Here is a 19,045-nt window from a genome sequence, read left to right as displayed (position 1 = left end):
CAAATTGTTTACTACCGGTTCTGTGTGGTGTGGCTTGGTGGGTGTGGTGTGGCTTGGTGGGCGTGGCAAGGGAAGGAGAGCGTAAAATCTCCATGCCTTCCCAAGTCCTCGGGGAAAGTTACTGCAAAATCCCCATTCCCTCCCCACCTCCCTAACCTGCTTTGCAGCTCCGTTCTCCTGTGCAAGGCAACCAAAGGAGACCCAGCCGATCAGCTGGGACTCAGTGGGAGGCAGAGAACAGATGGGATTGGGGCCAGTCAGAGGTGGTATCTGCACTACTCAAAATTTCCGCTATCAGTTCTCCAGAACTGGTCAGAACCCGCTGTCCCACACCCTTGGTATTTTACTACCTCCTTCCAATTTGTTCCATGATAAGGGATGTGTTGGATTTTTGATGTGTAGAGTAGAAATGATGATTGTTGGCATATAGAGAGCACTAAGTGAGCAGATTTCTTAGGTTTTCAAAACCCGTCTGGATGAGGACTAAACAGTATAACTAGTTGTAAGCAAATGCATCCTTCTGAGAGATTCTCAAGTCAGTTCTCTGGAATTCTTTCTGGAAAAATGTTCAAAACTTGTTGTAGTTTGTTCATATAGCATTTGATTACGTGAAACGAAACATCTTCTACCTCTTGTGCACAAATAAGTAGCTTATATTCCTCCCTTCTCTTGCGCGGATAGGTACAGAAGAATTCTAGGAACTGCCATTTCTAGGAAGGTTCTAAAAATTTTTTGCTAATGAATCATTCGCTAATGAGGATTTGGTGGAATTAATTGGCATTATGCGTACATTTCAAGGGGCACGAATGAGTGTTCTTGTGATGCTGACATTGGAGAATGTTCCGCTGGATGTTGGAATGATGGATGGGCTCAAGTAAATGCTGAAAAACAAGGATCCAGGATTCACAACCTCTGGTTCATGATGTGATCAGCGGTGGTATTCAATTTTTTTTACTACTGGTTCTGTGGGCGTGGCTTGGTGGGCGTGGTGTGGCTTGGTGGGCGTGGCAGGGGATGGAGACTGCAACATCTCAATTTCCACCTCACTCCTGGGGGAAGGTGACTGCAATTCCCTCCCTTCCCTCCCCACCCCACGAACCTGCTTTCCAGCTCCGTTCTTCTGTGCAGGGCAACCAAAGAAGACCCAGCCAATCAGCTGGGATTTGGGAGGTGGAGAACAGATGCGGGCGGAGCCAGTCAGAGGTGGCATTTGCCGGTTCTCCGAACTACTCAAAATTTCCGCTACCGGTTCTCCAGAACCGGTCAGAACTGGCTGAATACGACCTCTGGGTGCGATGCTCACCCTTATTCATTCTTTTCTCCTTTTCTTTTTTCTTTTGTGTTGGGGACACTTAGGATTATACGACAAATGTTCTTACACCACCCTGGACCGAGGATGGGTTTTGGGAATCAACAACGTCAGCAACCAAGGTAATCGAGATCCTCGCTATTTTTTCTCACTGAAGACTGACCGTGCCCGGAAGGTTACCACCATCACAGATCACCACAGCTATCTTCCGAATCAGTGGGTTCACCTTGCCATCACTTACGATGGACGCTTGATGAAGATGTACGTGAACGGTGCCCAGGTGGCGGCTAGCAGAGAACAGGTGGGGAGTATCTTCAGCCCTTTGACCTTCAAATGTAAGATCCTTATGCTGGGTGGCAATGCCCGACACCAAAACTACCGAGGATACATAGAACATTTCAGTCTTTGGAGAACGGTCCGTTCTCAGAAGGAGATACTGATGGACATGACTTTGGTGGCCCATGAAGTAGATGTTCCTCTACCTCAACTAGTGTTTCAGGAGACTTTGCTGAATGTGAAAAGCAACTGGCTTCCCATGAAAGATAGCCCACGTCTTCCTCTGACCGAGTTGACCTCCCACTCTGGCTACCTGTTGGATACCAGCCTGGAGCCCCCTCTTTGCGGCCAAACGGTTTGCGACAATGTGGAGGTCATTGCCAGCTACAACCGGATCCCGACCTTCCGTCACAAGAAGGTGGTCCGTTACCGCGTGGTGAACATTTACGATGACCATCATCGCAACCCAACCATCAGCCAGCAACAAATAGAGTTTCAGCACCGGCAACTGAACGAGGCCTTCAGCCCGTACAACATCTCGTGGGAAATAGAGGTGCTGGAGATCAACGATTCCTCCCTTCGCAACCGCCTCATCTTGGCCAACTGCGAAATCAGCAAGATTGGAGATGAGAACTGCGATCCAGAGTGCAATCATACGTTGACCGGGTTTGATGGAGGAGATTGCCGCCACGTGCGCCAGCTTTCCTTCAACAGGAAGAAGCAGAATGGCATGTGTGACATGGATTGCAACTCGGAGAAGTACAACTTCGACGGCGGGGATTGCTGCAACCCGGATATAACGGATGTCACCAAAACTTGCTTTGATCCCGATTCTCCTAACAGGTAAGCATCTTCAAATCACATATATGCGCATGTTCTACACGCAGTCCTTAGATTTGCAACCGTCCATTGAGTGACTGTTTGAAGGTGCAGTAGCACGGGATAAGTAACAGGTGACCGTTTCTCATTCTTATCACAGTTGCAGCATGTCACGTGATCAAAATTTGGATGCTTGGCAACTAGCATGTATTTATGACTATTCACTGGGTCCCGGGGTTGTTTGGCCACATTTGCAAACTTCCCCGCCAATTTTCGACAAGTGAAATCAGCGGGGGAAGCCAGATTTGCTTAACAACTATGTGATTCTCTTAACAACTGTGGCAAGAAATGGGGAAAATTAAAATAGAATGGAATGGAATGGAACGGAACAGAATGGAAGAAGAATAGAATAAGAATAAGAGTACAGTAGTAGAGTGGATTGGATTGGAGTGGAGTGGAGTGGAGTAGAGTAGAATAAGGAAAGAATAGAATAGAATAGAATAGAATAGAATAGAATAGAATAGAATAGAATAGAATAAGGAAAGACTAGACTAGACTAGACTAGACTAGATTAGACTAGAACAGAATAGAATAAGGAAAGAATAGAATAGAATAGAATTAATAGAACAGAATAAGAATAAGAGTAGAGTAGAGTAGAAATAGTGCTTAGATCAGAGATGGTATTCAGCAGGTTCTGACCAGTTCTAGAGAACCAGTACCAGAAATTTTGACTAGTTTGGGGAACCAGCAAATACCACCTCTGACTGGAGATTTTACAGTATCCTTCCACTGCCACGCCCACCAAGCCACACCCACAGATCCGGTAGTAAAATTTTTTGAATCCCACCACTGACTTAGACTTATATACCACTTCACAGTGCTTCTCTAAGCCGTTTACAGAGTCATCCTCTGGCCCCCAACAATCTTGGTTTTCATTTTACCAACCTCAGAAAGATGGGAGGCTGAGTCAACCTTCAGCCGGTCGGGATCGAACCCCTAGCAGTCAGCAGAATTAGCCTGCAATACTGCATTCCAACCAGTGTGCTACCATTGTCCTGCTTTCTACAATGTTCCACCGGAGTTGTGGTGGCTCAGTGGTTAGAATGCAGTATTGCAGGATAATTCTGCTGACTGCCAGGGGTTCGATCCTGACAAGCTCAAGGTTGACTCAGCCTCCCATCCTTCCAAGGTTGGTAAAATGAAAACCAAGATTGTTGGGGGCCATAGGTTGACTCTGTAAACCGCTTAAACAGGGATGTAAAAGTACTATGGATCGGTATAAAAGTTGAAGTGCTAAGGCTATTGCTATTAACAATCCTTAAGTACCACATCTGATGCTTGTCACTCCATAAAAACACAATGATGCTATTTGTTGGCTAAATTTTGGGACTTTTTTTTTTTTTTGGATAAACTATGTGCCACCAAGTCATTTTTGATTCTTGGTGACCGCACCGATAAATGTTCTGAAAACAGCTTGGCTTTTAACCAAGAGTCACTTAGTTTCTCATTTCACCTGTTCCTCCTACCTCATTCTGTCTTAGTAATATTATCTCTGTGGAGATTGGAACAGAAGTGTACCCCAGAGGGAAGGGGAGCATTCTTGGTTCTTTTTGTGAGTATTTTATGCCAGCAATAAACTCAAGCAGAACTGATAAAGCAGGTGGATGTGTACCTTTCTGGAATGACCATCTGAGAATCGTATCAGGAACAGGATGTGTCTAGAGACATGAATTCCGAGTGCTTGCCTGGTTTTTAAAAGCATTGCTGCCCCATTAACTTGGTTTTGATGGATGGCATATCATTTTTAAACCATGAGAAATCTGTCTTAGCAGTAACTATTATTTGGACTCCTGTGTGACTTGGTGGCAAGTCAAGAAAGCTTTGGCACAGCCTGTTAAAGAAGCCATAAAAATTAGTAGCTTGGCAAAGCCTTTTGAGGTTTGATAGATGGTGAGATGAAACACTCCAATTATTCTTTGGATTACTGCGGAAGAGACCTGGGCACAAAAATTTCCTTGTTCTAGCTATGAGTCTGCTTGCAGTTTAAGAAGTTCCAAAATCTTTAGGTAATAGGGAGAGAGAGGGAGAGAGAGAGGGAGAGAGAGAGAGAGAGAATGAGAGAGAGAGAGAAAGAAGGAGAGAGAGAGAGAATGAGAGAGAGAGAATGAGATAGAAAGAATGAGAGAGAGAATGAGAGAGAGAGAGAACGAGCGAGTGAGAGAAAGAAAGAAAGAGAACAAGAGAGAGTGAGAGAGAGAGAAAGAGAGAGAAAGAGAAAGAGAAAGAGAGAGAAAGAGAAAGAGAGAACGCGCGAGAGAGAATGAGAATGAGAGAGAGAATGAGATAGAGAGAGAGAAAGAGAGAGAACAAGAGAGAGAGAGAGAGAATGAGATAGAAAGAATGAGAGAGAATGAGAGAGAGAGAAAGAAAGAGAAAGAGAACGAGAGAGAGTGAGAGAGAGAGAAAGAGAGAGAAAGAGAAAGAGAAAGAGAGAGAGAGAGAAAGAAAGAGAGAGAGAGAAAGAAAGAGAGAGAGAAAGAGAGAGACTTTCCTTGTTCTTGATCAAAACTTCTCTGTGTTTAATAGCCACCCAAAGAAAACTATTAATAGAAGACGTTTGTCGAAATAGAGAACAGCCTGATGGAAAGAGGGAGACCTGGGAAGTCCATGCCAGGAAAATTTATGTTTTGAAATGAGACCAAAAGATGCAGTAACATTAAATCACAGAGGAAAGGCTGGTGTTTGATTCTTGGAGGCTGATAGAAATTCTTCTACCCCTTTTTCCCGCCAGTGCAGATCAGCAGCTTGTTCTGCCCTGATCTATGAGTCAGCTCCTTCTGTTCCTTCAAATAGAATAAGGAAAAGGGCGACAATAAACAATTCATGATTAAAACCCTTCATGAGATCAGCCTGATCACCCGGCCAAAGTCTTTTGCTTCCCTGGAAAAAGAATAAGAATAAGGCAGACTGGAGAACTGTCCCCAAGATGCTTATTTTTCAAGAGGCAGATGGACTTTCTTGATTTTCTCCAAAGATGTTTCGCTTCTCGCCCAAGAAGCTTCTTCCGCTCTGACTGGATGGGGGAGGATAGAAGGATTTATATCCCTTGCAGGCAGCTAGTCATTTGCATCCTTTTAGAGGGTCCTTGAGACCACTTGGAGGTTTATCTCTGTCCTCAGGGTCACTGCAGGTAAACCTCCAAGTGGCCTCAATGACGCTCTAAAAGAATGCAAATAACCAGCAGTCTACCAGGAATATAAATCCTTCCGTTCTCCACCATCCAGTCAGATGTGGTACAAAAAGCTGTAGAGATTACTACAAAGCAGCTGAAAAAGAAAAGGGAGGGAGGAAAGAAGGAAGGAAAGAAGGTCGAAAAAGAAGGGAGGGAGACAGGGAGGGAGGAATAAGGAAGGAAGGGAGAGAGGGAGGGAGGGAGGAAAGAAGGAAGGAAGGAGGGAAAAGAACGGAGGGAGGGAGGAATAAGGGAGGAAGGGAAGGAGGGAGAAAGGAAGGAAAGAAGGAAGGGAGGGGGGAAAAGAAGGCAGGGAGACAGGGAGGGAGGAATAAAGAAAGAAGGGAGAGAGGAAAGGAAGGAAGGAAGGAAGGAAGGAGGGAAAAGAAGGCAGGGAGGGAGGAATAAGGGAGGAAGGGAGAGAGGAGGAAGGAAGGAAGGAAGGAAGGAAAAGAAGGGAGAGAGACAGGGAGGGAGGGAGGGAGGGAGGCAGGCAGGGATGAACAAAGGAAGGAAAGAGAGAAAGAAGCCTACTTGCCCTTTCTAAAGGGTGCATCAAAGAAATGTTCCAGTGATAGTGGAGAACATCTTTGATCATTTTCCAGAGCTGTTCTCATGGCTTTGAAATGTAATTTTGGCAGTTCCTGACTGTCTGGCTTCTTTGGTTCACTTGGCTTGGGCTGATGCGGCGGACATTATATCCTCCATCATGGGATGCAAATAACCTTGAGAAGATAAAGTGCAGCTCACAGATCACACTGGAAGAAGGAGGAGGGAAGACATCCACACGTGTCACGCCCACCAAGCCACATCACGCCCGCAGAACCTGTAGAATTTTGGATCCCACCACTGAGTCTAATGCTATTAATAAATAATACCTCTCCCTTAGACAACTAACTCTCAATACTTGCAGCAGAGTCTCCTTCGGCCTTGGCCACAAACCCTACGGAGGGGACATTCAAGAGTAGGATCATCCGTAGCCGAGCTGCAATCTTCAGGAGACAGCTACTGTTCCTTGAAGCTAGCTCTGCCTGGAAGGAAAACACCCCCCCCCCCTTCTTGGTTCTGTGCCTAGGGAGGTAGCTTTCATGATTCAGCGAAAGGAGGGGCTGGGGACGCCAAGCCCAGAGCTATTTCCAATTTGATGACTTCATCAGCAGGTGGGAGGGGTGGAGGGTGAGGAAGGCTGGTGCTCTAGCGAGAAAATGTGTGAGAGAGAGCCATCGTGGTATTGTGGAAACATCATTGTGTCTTGCTTTGCTTGGTTGGGTTATCTCCCTTCCCCCTTTTTCTTGGAGAGTCCTTGGGGGAGGACTGAAAACCTCTGGTGCCTTGCCAGCTCTTGTAGCTTCTCCTTGGGGATGGAATTCCAGAAAAGAGGATTCTACGAACCTAGCATAGCAGAACAATGGAGCAGATTGGCTTGGAAAACGTTCCACGTTAAACAGCCCACATAAACCTGGTTATCCTCTATGGAGAAGACTGCGCTAGGTCTCCTTCCTTTTTTTTCTAGGCCCTTAGTCCTTCCTCTACCGTCCCTCAACTGCACACTGAGTCTCATGTCAGGCGTGATAAATTAGGGTTTCAGCTCCACAGAAGCTGATTTATTGCTCATGCGTATACACAAGAATCTAGTCGACCAATGTCCAGGACTAAATTGGGGCTACAGAATTCAAGAAGGGTCGGACTCAGACCATTTGTGAGAATGTAAGGATTCCAGACTGATTCTCCACTTGACTCCATCCCTCAAGGCTCTTGCCTCTTCTTCTCCTACATCTCATTCAAATAAGACCTACAGGGTCGGATAAAGATCCATTCTCTATGAAATTCCAACCTGGCATTAGGGATTCCAACAGCATGTTTGATCAAAGTATTGTAAGGTGGCTGTTCTGACCAAGGCTCCCCGAGACCGTAACACGCTTAGTTAAAACAACTCTGGTTTTATTTCAATGCTGGGAATTATGTTCATTCCCAGCCAGTAATGAGTCCCAAATAGTCCCTCGAGATAAGCACCCACCTTTCTTTCTTTTGAATTTCTGCCAACAACTAAAGTGTCAAATTAAATATAAAAAAAACCAACCAAAGTACAAAATCCACACAACTTCAGGATTTAATCCGAACAGAACAAATGACTTTGCTTCCTGCAAAAGTTTCTTCACCTTTGCCTGTCTTTTTATAACTTAGGGGAGGGCCAATCACCTCCCAGCCTTACTCCTGAGTCGCCCCTTTTGTTTTGGCTGCTCTTGCCTTCTGGCAGCTCTGCGCATACATGCACTGTGAACAGGGTCCCCTTGTTCCTCTGCCTCGCTGCTGCCAGGTTCTGGAGGCTCCAAAATCAGCACCCCACTCCCAGATGGTCCTGGCCCCATCTTTGCATTGGATGCAGGACCCTCGTCTGAGTCCTCCCCAGATTCCCTGACTGATCCCCATTCTTCCCCGCTGTCCGATTCTGCTGCTGTCTCCACAGGCTGACAGCAAACCACAACAGGTGGCATCCGTTTTGAAATTATATCCGGATGGATCACACCTGGATTTCTAGACCCCTCTCTCTCTTCTGTCCAGTAGAGAAATGTCAAGCATTGAATGGAAAGTAACTGAATTAGTTTCTTTGGTTTCCCCACTTCCAAAAATTTGCAAAATTCTATGCTACCAAAATCCATGAGAACCTTCATGCTGGTCAGCAGGGAGGAATGGTTGAAGACTTCATAGCATTGTGTGCCAAGGCAGGGATGGAGATCAGCAGAAACCCAAGAAACTGTAAGATACGGGACTTTAAAGGAAGGAGTTGTGGTGCAGTGACATCATCTTTTGAACCTTGTCTCAGTTTTTGGTATCTAACAAATTGGATGGAGGAAGATGACTCCCTCAAACGTTGGAGACCAGTGGTGTATAGACTAGTGATTTGCTTCTAAGGTGACTTGTTATGACTATAAGGTGAGGGAGTGTAACTCAGTGGCTGAGCATCTACTTTGCATACCGAAGGGCCTGAGTTCAGATGGGACAATTCTTGCTCAAAACTTTGTTGAGTTACCAAGACTGGCTTAGACAGAACAAAGGTCTGACTCAGCAGAAGGCAGTAAAACCAGCCAGATTGTCGGGGGCCACCGGCTGACTCTATCAACTGCTTAGACATTGCAGGGGTAGGCTTCAAAAATTTTAGCAACAGGTTCTCTGCCCCGTTGCTGGGTGGGCGTGGCCTAGTTGGCCTCCTGCGCCGTGGCGGGGGCTGTAAAAGCACTGTGAAGCGGTATATAAGTCGAAGCGCTATGGCTATTTCAGACAGGTGGCTGTCCAGTCTCTTCTTGAGCACCCACAACTTCTGGAGACAAGTTTCCACTGGTCAATGGTCCTCACCCATTTTAGGAAGTTCTTTGGAACAAGGAGGTGGTAGAAATGAACGTAGCAACTTGCAGCCTGCTGGGTTTTCTTTATTTTTTAAACGTCAGCGCTGAACCCTGGTTACAGGAAGGGCGTTTGGATGCAGGTGTTTTCCCCACCCCTATGTTAGCAATAAAGTAATACGAGAAGAGCAACTCGGGAGTTCTTCCTCATGGCAGCTCGTTGTTAACCTGTGAGTAAGTGGCAGATGTTAGGAAAAACCTCTCCACCGTTGTCCCAGGATGGATCCAGTACACCAGCAGCTCCAGGAATGTTTCAAGATTGTATGTCACCAAAGCATTTTTTCTTGATACACTCACTTCCCATAAGACATTCTGCCCAAAGGGGTGTTTAATGGGAGGCAAAAAGAGCCATTGCATCAGGCTGTAGATGTTCCTTGTTTATTCGGGTGAGGAATTTGAAGGGCGGTACTTCTTGCAGCGGGCTGATTTGAACCCTGGAAAGGGTTCACTGGAAAGATAGGCAGTCCACATAGAAATATACAATCCTCGGGCTGGAAAGGATCTTGTGTCAAGCCTGAAATTGACATACATATAGCCAGTCTTCTACTCCAACCCCTTGACCAAGGCAGGAGAACTTAAACCCTCCTGGACAAATGGATGTCTTGAAAACCTGGACTCATCCTCTAAAGATAGATTGGATGGGGCAAAGACAAAGAGTTCCAACAGCCACTACCTCAGTCGAGGTACGTTAGATATACCTGACACAGGTAATGAGGGCGAGCAAAATGAGCCTGCTAACCAGCCTTTCTTATGCTTGTTTCAGGGCCTACTTAGATGTCAAGGAACTGAAGAACAAGCTCAACCTGAATGGCTCCACACACCTCAACATCTTCTTTGCCAATTCTTCTGAAGAAGAGCTGGCTGGCATGGCTACCTTTCCTTGGGACAAAGAAGCCCTCGTACACTTGGGTAAGTGGTGGTGGTCAGAGGTGGTATTCAACCAGTTCTGACAGGTTCTGGAGAACTGGTAGCGGAAATTTTGAGTAGTTTGGAGAACCGGTAAATGCCACCTCTGGTTGGCCCTGCCCCCATCTATTCGCTGCCTCCTGAGTCCCAGCTGATCGGCTGGGTCTTCTTTTGTTGCACAGGATTGTAACTGTCCTCGGTTTAATCGAGAATCGAGAATTTTCTTTATCTCATAATGAGTTTCACTCTGTACTACCAGAGGTTTGTGGGGAGCAATACAGGTTATAGACTGGAACCAACAGCAGGCTTCAACGGGTTATTATGGAATACTGGGTGCATTTTCCCCAACAGCCAAGGGAGGCTAAGTTGGACAGTCACTGGATTGATTACTTTCAATACAGGGAAGCGGCCCAGAAATTTTATCGCAGGCTTCAACTAAAGATCTTTAGTTGACAAAAACACATTGTCCCCAGCTTTAAAAGGTGGTTGGAGAGATCTATGTTTGTCTGCCTGTTTTTTATATTCCTCCGTTGCTTTTTTTTTGTATCCTCCCAATCTTTTTTTAATGATTCCATTAACATGACAAACGGAGCTAGAAAGCAGGTGAGTGGGGTGGGGAGGGAATGGAGATTTTGCAGTATCCTTCCCCTGCCACGCTCACCAAGCCACGCCCACCCAGCCACGCTTACAGATATAAAGAAATTTGAATACCACCACTGGTGGCCGTGCAGTTGGTTAGACAGTCCTCAACCTACAACAGTTCATTGAATGGCCATTTGAAGTTGCAACGGCACCAGAGAAAGGACCGTTTTTCATTTCCAGGGTCACAGGATCAAAATTCAAATGCTTGGCCCCCCGACTCATCTTTATGATGTTTGCAGGGTCCTGGGGTCATTGCAACCCCCTAGTGCAACCCTCCGATGAGTGAAATCCATGGGGCAGGTAGATTCACTTAAGAACCACATTGCTGACGATGATCCGCTCAGCAAATGCAGCCAGAAAGGCCGTCAAATGGGTGGTTGGGAAATTGGCTGGAATGCCGTCTCGTTGCATTTACTTAATGAAGAGGTAGAGAGCCAGTTTGGGGTCGTGGTGAAGGCACCAGGATAGAAACCAGGAGACGGTGAGTTCTAGTCTCCCTTCGGGCATGAAGCTGACAAGGCAACTTCATTTGCACTTAAGTTCTACTTCAACATGAGCCACGGGAGGGACTGAAAGGAGAACGAAGAACTTCTAGAACTAAGGAGACATTTCGTGACAGTGAGGACAATCGACCAGTGGAACGGCTTTGCCTTCAGAAGTGGTGGGTGCTCCATCACTGGAGGTTTTAAAGAAGAGATTGGACAGCCATTTGTCCAGAATGCTATAGAGTCTCCTGCTTAAGCAGGAGGCTCGACTAGAAGACCTTCAAGGTCCCTTCCAACTCTGTTATTACAGCCAAAGAGGAACAGAACATTTCAGTTCCAATAACGGGATATTTGGACCAATTAACCATAGGCTCTCTTCTAGCACCTCCTGCTGGATTTATCCAGATGTCTTGGTGACATTGTCGGCTGCCTGTCCTCCCTTTTAAGGCTTAATTAAAGTTCAGGCTGCCCAAGGTTACAGTTCTACAGAGGGATTGTTGAGTCTGTCATTTGTAAATGTGTAACTAGTCGGGTTTTGTACAGCAGCCAAACAGGACAGGTACAGACTTCAACGGATAATTAGGACTGCAGAAAAAACTGTTGCAACCAGCCTGCTTTCCATCAAAGACCTGTGTATTGTGCGAGTAAGAAGGAGGGCTGAGAAAATATCTATAGACCCTTCATATCCTGGACATAAACTATTTCAATTCCTCCCCCCCAGGACGCCACTATAGGGCATTGCATGACAAAACAACTAGACACAGTTTTTTTTCTCCCATGCCATCTCTCTGCTAAACACCTGAACACCACAACACTGACATATTTCTAAGTATATTTACCCATGTAGTAGGGCTGTATTGCTTTTATCCTTCTCATCTTTCCTATTACTTTCTATTATTGGTGTCTTATTTGTCACTTCGTTGTTTGTATGTACACTGAGACCTTCTGCACTGGAGACAAATTCCTTGTGTGCCTCATCACACTTCACCAATAAAGAATTCTATTCTATTCTATTCTGTTCTGTTCTATTCTATTCTATTCTAGTCTAGTCTAGTCTAGTCTAGTCTAGTCTAGTCTAGTCTGGTCTGGTCTAGTCTAGTCAAGTCTAGTCAAGTCTAGTCTAGTCTAGTCTAGTCTAGTCTAGTCTACTTTACTCTACTCTACCCTACCCTACCTTACCCTACACTACCCTACCCTACTCTACTCTACTCTACTCCATCCCATCCCATGCCATCAAATCCCATCCTATCCCTTATTCCCTATTCCCAACTCTATTATATCCCATCCCAATTCTCTATTCTATTCTATATTGTTGTTTTGTTCTGCTATGTTCCATTCCATTCCACTCCACTCTGTTCTACTCCTTTCCTTTCCCTTCCTTTCCACTCCACTCCACTCCACCCCACTCTCACTCCCTTCCCTTCCCTTCCACTCCCTTCCCTTCCATTAATTGTTGTTCAAAGGGAGAGTCACTGAATTTACCTGTGAGAGCACCAGTTCTAATTATTGTGCCATCAATTTGAAGTCAGCTCCCAAGGAAAGAGGGAGGGCTGGAAAAAAAAAAAACCCTCTAAGAACAGAGAGAATTAATTTCCTGTTTAGACACCTTCTCTGCCCCCTTCTCGCTCAGAAAAACCCTGTCCCGCCTCTCCGTATTTGTTTCCCCCACCCGTTCCCCAAATCCAATATCTGTTTAATAAGAAAATAAAATGAAATATGTTCAGTTGTCCAGATCTTAACTTTGGAATACATTATCATCGGGGCACAACAACAATAACAGAGCCCCCACGATCTCCCTCTTTTGCTTTTAAATGAAAAAAAAAAGGGGGTAATTGATTTAGACCTTTGACAGCGGTGAAAAATATAGTTCCTTTCCTCTTCTCTCCCCCTCCCCCCAAAAACCCCCAACCCTTCTCCCTCAAACAGACAGAAGAATCTAACAACCTGCTACACAGCCCTGATAAAGTTGTGCCAGCCTCTGTACTGTGATGTTTATCTTCTCCATTCAGGGAGATTGTTTTTTTCCTTTTCTTCTTCCTTCCTCAATATCTCCAACCATCGGAAAGAAAGAGAAACATAAACAAAAGAAAACCAAACCCCAAAGCCTCAAATGAAAGAAGAAGAAAACAAAAACTGGGAAAGACAAGACGAATGGTGCTTTGGGGTGATTCTGTTGCAAAAACAATACACGGGGATTCTGTTTGGTTTCTCATACAATTGCTTGGGAGTATTATATTCCCAAGAGATGGTCTCCCAAGAATTCGGTTCAGTTTGGTCTAGGGGTGAAGGTGGCAGACTAGAAATCAGTAGATGGTGAGTTCTAGTCCCGCCTTAGCCATGAATGCCTGCTAGATGACTTTGGGTCAATCACCAGGAGTCAGTGAGTTCTAGTTTTGCCTTAGCCGTGAAAGCTGGATGGGTGATGTTTGGCCAATCACCAGGAGATGGTGAGTTCTAGTCCTGCCTTAGGCATGAAAGATAACTGGGTGATTTTGGGCCAATAATCAGTGGTCAGTGAGTCCTAGTCCTGCCTTAGCCATGAAAGCTGGCTGGGGGACTTTGGGCCAATCACCAGGAGTCAGTGAGTTCTAGTCCTGCTTTAGCCATGAAAGCTGGTTGGGTGACCTTGGGCCAGTCACTCTCTCTCAGCTCAATTCACCTCAACTGGGTTGTTATTGTGGGGAAAATAGGAAGAGGAAGAAGTATAAGCTTTAAGTTAGTTATAAAAAATAATAAAGACAAGATACAAGCAAACAAACACCGTGGCTCAGTGGCTAAGATGTTGAGCTTGAAGTTTGTTGCAAATGCTGTTGGTAGGCCTGTGCCCATGGCACCACACAAGTCTTGTATCTGTGTCTTCTTTGGTTCCACAATGTTTCTGAAGCACGAAGCAACGTCCCTTCCTCCTTCTTGTCCATGCAGGAGGCATCGTGCTGAACCCTTCCTTCTATGGCATTGTGGGGCACACCCACACCATGATCCATGAAGTCGGGCACAGCCTTGGACTCTACCACGTCTTTAAGGGGGTGTCTGAGATCTTCTCCTGCAGCGACCCATGCATGGAAACGGAACCATCCTTCGAGACGGGGGATCTTTGCCACGACACCAATCCTACCCCAACCCACAAAGTCTGTGGCGACCCCCCTGCTAATAGTAACATGTGTGGGCTCCGTAACTTCCAGAATACACCATTCAACAACTTTATGAGCTACGCAGGTAAGTGCTATTTTCTGGGATACTTGGCTGATTGTGGGCTTTAGATCTTTGGAGGTATCCAACTTTGGCAACTCGAAGGCCTGTGAACCTCAACTCCCAGAAATCCCCTGTGCTATCTGGGGAATTCTGGGAGTTGAAACATGCCAGTCTTAAAGTTGCCAAGGTTGGCTTTAGATAGTGTCACACAATATTTGGATTCACAGCTTTCTCAAAGCTGCATTCAAGAAGATGGTGAGGTTCATACCCAAAGCTATGTTTGATGTAGATATAAGCACTGTGGTCCAGACTGGGAAGATGAAAATAATAGTTTGGAAGCAGATAGTATTGATAGGTTATAACATGGACATTCCTGTCAGGTCTTCAGGAGCTCGAAGTGAACTTTATAGACCAACTAAGATATAACTCTTTAATTTTGGCTGAATTCCAACAGCTGCTAGTAGTATTCAGATAGAAAACTGGGAAATCCTGTTTTACTAAGTCCTAACTCTCTCTCTATGTGTCCCTCTCCTGTTTTTTGATGATGTGTGCTACTCCAGATGACGACTGCACCAATTCCTTCACTCCGAACCAGGTTGCCCGTATGCATTGCTACCTAGATCTAGTGTATCAAAGCTGGCAACATATCAAGAAGCCAGCCCCCATTGCCATCACACCTCAGATTGTGGACCGAACAGAAACTTCCGTTACTCTGGAGTGGTTTCCACCAATCGACCGGCACTTCTTTGAAAGGTGAATGGGTGGGATGACGTGCGTATTTTGGAAGGCAGGCTCAGAAAGGTGTCAATGATACGAGAGGAATGAGTTCTGAATGTTGTAGGATGGCTGTTCCCTTTCTTTGGAGGGGTGTATATTTGCTTAGGGGGCAGGGCCTACCTGACTTGAGTGTCATAGGAGAAAATTTCCTCAGCCTGCTGAAAAAAGGAAGTGAACAAATTTAAGATCAGAAAGGGAAGGAGGCTGAAGAATTATCCCAGAAACACGAAGGAGAAACTTCCTAACAGTGAGAACAATTAACCAGTGGAACGGGTTGCCTTCAGATGCTATGGGTGTTCCCTCACTGGAGGTTTTTAAGAAGAGATTGAGCAACCATCTGTTTGAAATGTTATAGAGTCACCTGCCTGATCAGTGGGTTGGACTAGAAGACCTCCGAGGTCCCTTCCAACTCTGTTATTCAGTTAGTTTTCAAGTAAAGAAGAACAGATGTTATGCATCCTAGCTGTTTGGCTGCAGAACAAAGATTGAAAAGAATTAGGTTGTATTGGAGAGAGATTGGCAGAGTCTGGGGAAGGAGACAAGCAGAGAATTAATCTGGAATCCTTACCTGGGCACAAGAGGGTAAGGTCTGATCCCCCTTGAATGCCATTGAATTTTATCCAGTCTAGTCCAAGTGTAGACAACTAGTTTGGGAAGATTAATGTTAGGTGTGAACAATTAGAGCCACACAGGAAGAGTTGAAATGGCATTCAAAAGGGACCAGGTCTTGCCTTCTTGTGCCTACATAATGATTCCAGACTAATTCCCTGCTTAACTCCTTCCCCAGACTCAGCCAGTCTCTGACAGGTTGATGCTCAGCACGGTTCCCTAACATTTTAACCAGTTCAAAGACTTAAGTTTCTAAAGCATCCATGAACGAAAATTCAAGCTCAGCCAATCCCTTCTCCAGAAAAGTTGCCTGATTGTGTGAGATGGGCGGTGTGTCTACATTTGACAAATCAACAAGGCTGGGGAGACACCCCTCACCTACATTCTAGGTTTCATTCTCAACTTCCTCTTTCCTTGGGCCTTGATGAAGGCCCATGCAATGTGCATTCAATTTATATTTCATAAGGTGGCGATTGTACATGAAATAAATTCAGTCTGTCTAATATTAAGAGGCATGCTGATCGAAGGCTAATTATTGTGTAATGAAAGACACCAGTCCTCAAGGAGCCGCCTTCAGTCTTGTTTTTATTAAGCCACGGCAAATGGATACTTAAATGACATCCAGTTGCTGGCCAGCTTGATCTAAGATTTCATAACAAAAAACCTTAAATCAACACTCAAGTTTTATTTTACAGACCCTTCCATTGGGAGGTTTCATTTTTTTTTGTCGAGGAGGTATGACCTGGAGGATACATTCTCCTGCATCATTTTGTGAGGTTTTTTTCTCTCTCCTAATCTTGGATAAATAAATCTCCACCCACCCCCCAAAGACTGAAGGAAGGGAATTGCTTAAAAATAATATTTTTGAAACTATAGTCAGACTTTTTGTTCGTTCTTGCAAATTTAGTCTTCATCTCAGGTGGCAACGGATATACATTACAAATTTGGTTTTCATTTTCTTTTGGTTTCTAAACCATTTTCTAAAAAGAAAATCAAATGGCAATTAGGAAAAGAATGAGGGAATATGTAAATATGTAAATATACCATGGAGCAAATTTGGATGAACACCCACAACTTCTGGAGTCAAGTTGTTTCAAAGGTTGACTGTTCTTATTGTCAGGAAATTCCTCCTTAGTTCTAGGTTGCTTCTCTCCTTTGCTAGTTTCCATCCGTTGCTTCTTGTCCTGCCTTCTGGTGCTTTGGAGAATAGGCCCACCCCCTCTTCTTTGCAGCAGCCCCATAGATATTGGAAAGCTGCTGTCGTGTCACCCCCAATCCTTCAGTGAAGAGTCCCCCTGGAGATTTAAAAAAGCAACAGCAACAAGTTGAGGTGCATCACCCCAAAATGCTTTCCAACAGACAGAGCAGCAATATTCATGTCTATCGTCTCTTGATCTCTTTCTTCTCCTTCTCCTTCTCCTTCTCCTCCTTCTCCTTCTCCAGAAGTGGAGTGAGGGTAGATGCCTAGTTTATCTCAACACCCCCTTCCCATTTGTTATCCAAGAAAGTTGTTGTTGTTGTTTCTTCTTCTTCTTCTTCTTCTTCTTCTCCTTCTCCTTCTCCTTCTCCTTCTCCTTCTCCTTCTCCTTCTCCTTCTCCTTCTTCTTCTTCCTCCTCCTCCTCCTCCTCCTCCTCCTCCCCTCCTCCTCCTCCTCCTCGTCCTCGTCCTCCTCCTCCTCCTCCTCCTCCTCCTCCTCCTCCTCCTCCTTTCTTCTTCCAAGGAAATAGCTCGCATACTACAGATTTTCTGATTCAAGGAGATGGTTGGGCCGGAGGTTGACAGGGCTTTCATTTTTCAATCCTGATTTCCATCTCTCTCAGGGAGAGGGAGGTGGAAACCTGAGTAGCAAGAGCAATGTTTTGTCTCCGAAGCTGATTATCGGCACGATGAGCCCCGGTTTAGAATGTGATTCATTGAATGGCCCCAAACACATTCTTCACCGAGGAAGCTGTTTACATGGCTGAGCAAATTGGTTAGCTGCCTTTAGTCATAGTTCATGTGGAGTATAATTCAACCTCCCTACACTTGCCAGCAGAGTTGGAGTTGGGGGGAGATGTGTTGGTGATTGGGATCCAATTTACTTCAAGAAGAAGAAGAAGTCCTATCTAAAAGATTAGACCTCTCACGGGGCAGACCCAGTTAGCGATGGGGTTCGTGTGATGCTGTTGGTGGGTTGGAGGTTAATCTATGGTGTGAATGGTGGACCGAGGATATAGCTTAGTGTATAGTATCCCAAATCTCAATGAATCATAATTAAGTAAACCATTGGAACAGCAAGCCATCTTATCTGTTTTTTGTTGTTCTGGGGAAGGAAGGGAGAAAGAAAGGGAGGGAGGAAAGAAGGAAAGACTTTGAGGGAGGGAAGGAGGAAGAGGGGAAAGAGAGGAAGGAAGGGAGGGGAGAAAGGAAGGGAGGGAGAGTGGGAGAAAAGACTTGGAGGGAAGAAGGAAGGACTCGGAGGGAGGAATGAATGAATGAATGAATGAATGAATGAATGAATGAATGAACGTTCCTTTCAACTGTTACTAAGTTGGAGCATTTCCTTCTTTTACTTCCTGGCCACCTAGAGAAGTGGGATCATCATGTGAGCTGTGTGGGGAAGAACGGATTCTGGTGCAATATGCTTCCAGTGCTTCTTCTCCGATGCCATGCGACCCATCTGGCCACTGGAGTCCCCGAGGAGCTGAAGGTCAGCCTCAAGTTACCGACCTGGGCAAGGGTGGGATGGGGGAAGAGAGGCACAGTGGGCATGTAAGTGCACTCATATGTGCTGACAATTCCTACAAATATACATTGGGAGCCTCTTCAGAGAGCATGATTAATATCTAGAAAGGAATGACAAATTCCTCAGAGAGAAGGCAAAAAGAATGCAATCAGCGGAGTAGCAGTGAAGGATGAGTAACAAATTTATAATTAAGCCCGGAGCCCTTTTTTTCTCCTCCTGGTCTGTGTTAGTAATCAAGACTTGCCTTCTTTTTAAAAAATAGAAGGTTGTTTGCTCACTCTGTTTCTTCTGCACTGATGAAAAAATAAATAAATCACCAACTCTTTGTTACTCAGTCTTGCAACTATGGTCGAGATAGCCTGTTGCTCTTCTTCTCCGTTGCATCCTTCTTTGACCTCTGTTTCCTTTCCCTTAGTCACCCAATAAGAATATTGCTGGTTTCAGATCTATATGTTGCTTGATATCTTGGAGAATCTTTGGTGTCACTGGTTGGTTAGGTTTCCTGCAAGTTTGATTCCATTTTGCTTTCTTCTTCCTCCTCCTCCTCCTCCTCCTCCTCCTCCTCCTCCTCCTCCTCCTCCTCCTCCTCCTCCTCCTCCTCCTCCTCCTCCTCCTCCTCCTCTTCTTCTTCTTCTTCTTCTTCTTCTTCTTCTTCTTCTTCTTCTTCTTCT

The 19,045-nt window shown here is 45.3% G+C and overlaps 1 protein-coding gene across 1 annotated transcript in view; it reads left to right on the top strand.

Moving 5' to 3' along the window:
- PAPPA (pappalysin 1) overlaps positions 1–19,045 on the top strand; it is a 117,410-nt gene that overhangs the window by 18,107 nt on the left and 80,258 nt on the right. The window contains 5 exon segments of the mRNA XM_087914615.1: positions 1,357–2,428; positions 9,801–9,946; positions 13,993–14,286; positions 14,823–15,015; positions 18,217–18,338. Coding sequence (XP_087770741.1) covers positions 1,357–2,428; positions 9,801–9,946; positions 13,993–14,286; positions 14,823–15,015; positions 18,217–18,338 — 1,827 coding nt within the window.

Source organism: Pseudonaja textilis, chromosome 17 (genome assembly GCF_049901715.1).
Source record: "Pseudonaja textilis isolate UNSWEBS1 chromosome 17, rPseTex1.2, whole genome shotgun sequence".
NCBI lineage: Eukaryota > Metazoa > Chordata > Lepidosauria > Squamata > Elapidae > Pseudonaja > Pseudonaja textilis.
The sequence above is the reverse complement of the archived record's forward strand: the minus strand, read 5'-3'. Positions and strand labels throughout refer to the sequence as shown.